At 43.3% G+C, this 6000-nt stretch overlaps 1 protein-coding gene across 9 annotated transcripts in view; it reads right to left on the bottom strand.

Annotated features, from left to right (window-relative positions):
• Positions 1–1300: 1300 nt before the first annotated feature.
• LOC124139843 (monocarboxylate transporter 13-like) overlaps positions 1301–6000 on the bottom strand; it is a 33987-nt gene continuing 29287 nt past the window's right edge. For 7 of the 9 annotated variants that reach the window (XM_048402673.1, XM_048402674.1, XM_046507240.1 and 4 more), the window contains 3 exons: positions 2557–3014; positions 1874–2399; positions 1301–1485 (listed from right to left, as the gene is read on the bottom strand). In XM_048402673.1, coding sequence (XP_048258630.1) covers positions 1352–1485; positions 1874–2399; positions 2557–3014 — 1118 coding nt within the window. In that variant the 3' untranslated portion in view covers positions 1301–1351. Of the gene's footprint in view, positions 1486–1807; positions 2400–2556; positions 3015–6000 lie in introns of all 9 variants that reach the window. The other 2 variants (XM_046507252.2, XM_046507249.2) reach the window with 2 other exon arrangements.

The following is a 6000-nucleotide window of genomic DNA, read 5'->3' as shown; positions in this document are numbered from 1 at the left end:
CGCCTAACTCAAATTCAGAGAAACCAGGCTATCGGACGTTTGGAAGCTGGAGAGTCTGTCCAAGATGTTGCCCGTCATTTCAACGTTAACATAACCACAATCGATACAATGCTACACAGACCACAGATGATCTTCCTCGAAGTGGTCGTCCTAGGGTCACCACACCTCGACAAGATCGGCAGATTACCCGTCAACACCAGCGACATCCGTTCCTAACTGCAAGTGAAAGTGCTCGACAGACCATAGGAACACATAATCGACACATTAGCCGGGACAGAGTGATCCGACGTCCACGTTCCAACAACCTCAGATGTCGCTGACCAGCACGTCGTCCTGTTCTCCAACCACGGCATCGACAAGCACAACTTCAGTGGGCACAGGGTCATCACAATTGGCGTCATCTTGAGTGGAGGCGTGTCATCTTCTCTCATGAAAGTCGCTTCTGTGTCGCCAATGCAGACGGGAAGAGTCAGAATTTGGCGGCGTCGGGGTTATCGTTTCGCTGACAGAAACGTTGTGGAAAGGGATCCATGGGGTGGACCTAGCGTCATGATATGGGCAGGGATTGGACCTAATGCGAGACTTAGACCCATATGCTTTCTGAATGTTGGTCAAGGTCGGGGACACGGCGTCACTGCTCAGCGGTATATCGACCAAGTGATCAGACCCTACGTTGTTCCACTTTTTGCACAATATCAACAACACATTTTCCAGCAGGACAACGCTCGTCCCCATGTTGCCAGAGCTACCATGGCCTTTCTGCAACAACACAACATCCGTGTTCCACCGTGGCCAGCCCCATGATCAGCCCTGATCTAAACCCCATCGAACACTTGTGTGATGAGGTTCAAAGGCGCCTGCACAATGTGCGCCCAGGCCCTACAACTGCCGATGAACTACGCATAGCTGCTCTAGATGTGTGCAGGAGGATCCCTAGAGCCTTCACAAATCGTCTGATCCACTCAATGTACAGAAGATGTGTGGCAGTGATCAATGCAAATGGTGGTCACACCAGGTATTGACTGACATTTTGGGTGTTGACCCGAAACTGTGTAAGCCCTTAACAATTGAAAAAAACAATTGTCATCTGCCTTTTAATCCATTAAACTGTCTTCAGTCAAATTTTTGTCAATCTTGCCCTATTAGTATTTCTTGTCTTTACTGTTGAAAATAAATAACATGTATACTGCATACTCGACTTGCGTTTCTTTTGCGTGTATACAAGTATAGAAAATCAATTAATCTTTTTCAAAAGACATCTGTGTCAACAAACATTAATATTATCGGTCTGACATGATGTTTCATTTATTATTTATTAATATGGACATACATATATAACATACAAGTACGATTATTCATTGGGTTTTGCGGAAGGACTTCCTTTGACAAATTTGGTACAGATGAGTGACAATGATGCCACAAATAGGAACGAACCCAACAGATGAAACGATGCCAGGTAGGTCCCTGTAGAATCTTTCAGGTAACCTGTAACAGAGTAACACATCACCGCAATCAGAAATGCTAGAAAAAGTGCGTTAAATACAAATTTGAGATTTATGAAACATTTACATAACATCTGTACAACCCAGCCACATCATAAGTCAGCAATGTTCCAGCTATATAACGGCGGCCTGTCTAGGACAGGTACACCAGTGGTTGATAGCACGAGCAACGTGCTACGTCGTTCTACATCCCGTGACTACTCACTCCATCGTACATTTAGCCAATACTGAGCCAGATTCGACACGTGGCCACACTATATGTACGTAATACACATGATATCAACAACAGATATGCCTATACGTACAGGTAAATGTACACGTTTACTTTCATTCTCTCTCTTGATTCTACACGAATGATATTGATGGTTTACCCAGAAGCACGGGCGCTACAGTGCTGGCTATTCCCTCACAACACAATGTAATGCCGAGGGACCGTGGTAGGTTGTCGATTCCGAGAAAGTCGATTAACACTGGGGTCAACAGGGAGAAGTAGCACCCTCCAACCAGACCAATCACCACACAATACAGAATAATGGGTGTAGTTGAAGAGAAGAATGACATAAATTGTCCAAGGGTTCCACTTATCATCAGTGATATAACAAGCAGCTTGTAACGTTTTATCCAGCCAGTGTCTGCCAATACTCCACAGCAAAGTTTTCCAACTATATCAGCTGCTCCAATAATTGTAACCAGGAGCGACGTCATCTTCTCGTCAAAGCCGAGATCTCTCGAATGGGGTACAATGTAAATAGTCTGTAGTGTACTGCCAACATTAGCAAGAGCCGATGCAATTTCCAGCAAAACAAATACAGGATTCCAACACAATGACAAACCTATCAGGTTTGTTGAGCAGCAGATGTTTCTGTTGTCCTTGTCGTGATGAAAATTAGAGCCAGCCTGAGGGAATAAACATTGAAAGATTTTAATTCTTGTGAATATCACGGTGACAGATACTTTTGTAAACATGTGTCGTTATGGATGGATTTAATTTTACAAAAGTTCTTCATAACTGAAAATGATTAACTGGTACAAATAATTCGCTTTAGTGTCTTGCCTTCGCCTCTTGTGTGCTTCGTGTTCCCTTCAAATTGACTTGAGGATATTTCTCATTCATGTCCACATTCTCAACATCTAGCCCGGCATGTTTACAAGTGATTACTGTCTGAACCAAATCTTTCTCTTTGCCTTGTTCATCCTCTTCTTCCTGAAGACTTTGATGAGATGTGAGAGATTGACATTCCTCACACTGGCCCTGTTGGGGCTCACATGTTGCGATTCTGAAGGGCCTCATAATAGCAGCACATACACAACAATGCAACATTAACCCCGCTATCATTAGAAGAGTGCCCCTCAGACCGTACGTATCAAAGAGAAAGTAAACGAGAGGCGGGAAAGCAAACTGTCCTAAACTCCCACCTCCGATAGCTATACTGTTTGCGAGGCTTAACCGCCTGTTAAAATACTGACCGATCATTACTAGGCTTGGTCCGTGCATGAAGGCGTTCCCAACCCCTAAAACAGAACCAACTTATATGACCAACTTGTATACACGAGGGAATATTCTTCCCAGTTCCCTCCTACGAACATATTTCGTACAACAATAGCTTCAGATATGCATAACGTTTATGAAGATGGATGATATTGCATTTTAAAGATTCTTCGACTATAAATCCCAAATATTCAGTTTGGAGGAAACTGTTTCAGCCAGACACATTGTGACGTGTACAACCGCTGGGGCAGGACACGCTTTCCTCTTTGATTGTGATTCATAAACACATGCTCATGATAATGTCGGAATCGTACAATGGACTCTGCCCCTTACCAGTAATTTCTCATCATTATGGTAATAATTTTGTCGATTTTTTTGTTTTGATATTTTATAATTATATTATGAATCTGTTAATAATGAGTAAATAACATTATGGGTGGGAGAAATGTTTCGAGCCATGCATGATAAGCATCGGCTTCATTCATTGTACTTATGTAGAGAAGTGAACTCGGGTTTCACAAGGCTACCCATCGCCCCTCGTCATACTGATTGTAGTGATTTTTGCTGTTGAACTTATCATAAGGTTATCTTCCAAACAACACTTAGTTATATTAGTGAGTTAATATTTAACGTCGCATCGGCATTATTTCGGCCGTTTAGCGACATTGTATTATGTGTTGATTCATGGCATACAGTCTGTTATTACAATATGTTATTGTGATCAACAATTATGTTGTCGGAAGCTTTACACCTATTAACCAAACTGACATGAGAGTTAAATGCAGACCATCAGCGTCGGATTCACAAAAGTATATTTGTACACGGTTCTTGTCTCTACTTTCATGTTCGACTGGATATATGTAAAGTGAACAAACTGCCCCAATACTTTAAGTATAGTCTTGATGTATGTTGAAAACCTATTGATCTCACCGATATTCCACTCTAACTGCGATGGGAAAACTGTCAAGACGGTAAGAAGGGATAGTATGTCTTCTATGCAGTATCCGTTTTAAACGCATATTCGGCGGATAATCGAGACTAGTTATTCTCTGGTGTTGAAGTTTCATATGTTAAGCTATAGATACATGTTTGTAGTGTAACAGGGACGAATTTAGTGATTTTTATAATGTGTACATAAATATAAAATTAATCATTGGCAGACGCCGACTTGTTTATAAATATTTACTCTTTAAAAAACAACAACTTGACACTGACTTTCAAAATGTAATATAATGCGATTGTTTCAAAATAGGACACAGAAACCATAATTGAAACGCTGTTTGAAGATCAATGTACACAATGTTCAAAACATTAATCGTGTCACCTAGACAGACACACGTACACGATACAGTTAATGTCACAGGGGTACAGAAAATGTCAGTATCGGTTGTGCCCACCACGTGCATCAATCACCGCTTGACACCGACGACCCATAGATGCAATTACGTTGTCAATAACACGCTGTTGGATGTGCTGCCATTCATCCTGAAGTGCATCAAGAAGCGCCGGAAGTGTTTGGGGCGGTGGATTCCTTCTGCGAACGCGTCGATCCAACTCGTCCCACAGATGCTCAATCGGGGACAAATCTGGTGACCGGGCTGGCCAAGGTAATGTCTGGATGTTGTTGTGGTGTAAGAAGTCCTGACAAACACGTGCAATATGCGGTCGAGCGTTGTCCTGCTGGAACTGTCCGCCATGAACGTTGACGTGAGGAAGAACGTAAGGCTGTAGGATCAAATCGCTGTAACGCACATCTGTCAATGCACCTGCCACATGCACGAGAGGCGTCCTACCACCGTGATGAATTCCAGGCCCATACCATGACACTCCCGCCGCCAAATTGGACAACCCGCTGCACACAGTTGGGGCGTAATGTTCACCCCGACGTCTGTAGACACGTGCGCACCCATCAGCACGTGTGAGTAGGAAACGGGACTCGTCAGTAAACAGTACATTTCTCCACCTTGCACGTGCACATCTAACCCTCTGTTGGCACCAAAGCAGACGGTCCGCCAGATGACGTGGGGTCAATATATGACGTCGAACAGGTCTTCGTGCAAAAAGTCCAGCCTCCCTCAGTCTGTTGCGTACCGTTTGATCTGATATTCTGCGTACCCCAGGGATCTGTGTGGTTGTAGACGTGGCTGTGGTAGTGCGGTCTCGGAGATATCGCAGCCGGATGTATCGATCTTGTGCTTGGGTTGTCACCCTTGGTCTTCCTGACCTTGGTCTGTCGTCAACTCTGTTGGTGTTGTTGTATCGGGTCCACAGTGCGGAGATTGTCTGTCTGGATACGCCAAAGTGCCTGGGGCCACTTCTTGCTGAGTTGCTCGAGCTTGTAATCTCCCAATGGCGTTGTTCCGTTGAGCTGCATTCAGTCTTGGCATTCTGTCACCGCCTCTCCTGCCGTTAAAAGGACTGTATGAACAGCCGTTGATGTGGATTTTTATACCTATTCAGCAGGGGGGCCTGCATGCCTAAATGCAGGATCCTGTGCTGCACGTTTTTTACAGGCGGTTGCGTTTGGATGAAGCTGTAAAATTGATCCCCAAACGCTACGTTTATGTGCTTTGCATGTGTTTTCGCGAATTATAGACACATCATCTTTCTGTTTGACTTATTTGGTTCTCATTTAATGTAATTATTGTAGATATTTGGCAAAAAGTGGTTTTACATCTATGTCAAGTTTCATTTTTTGAAGAATTTATTATTGCAATTAATTGTCAGTCCGGCTGCCTCTTGTTTTAATGTCTACTGCACAGTTCTGTGTCACAATGCTGGTTCATTTTAGGGTTAAGGATATTTTGTCTGTTTGGGTTGATATATTTTTATGTCATTGTCTTTGGTGCCTTTACACCGGCCCAGGCCTAGCTACTCGTTTGATTGGTCTTGTTTCAATTCAATGGTCTTGTATTAATGTCATCCGCCATGTTACTAATAATTTGCACCACACTGTCATGAGGACTGCACACCAGTTGTAGTATTGTCCAACTCAAAGAGTAGTTATTA

Source organism: Haliotis rufescens, unplaced genomic scaffold, assembly GCF_023055435.1.
Source record: "Haliotis rufescens isolate VD_foot unplaced genomic scaffold, xgHalRufe1.0.p SCAF_28, whole genome shotgun sequence".
Taxonomy (NCBI): Eukaryota; Metazoa; Mollusca; class Gastropoda; order Lepetellida; family Haliotidae; genus Haliotis; species Haliotis rufescens.
Note: the sequence above shows the minus strand (reverse complement) of the source record. Positions and strands in the feature narration are given on the sequence as shown.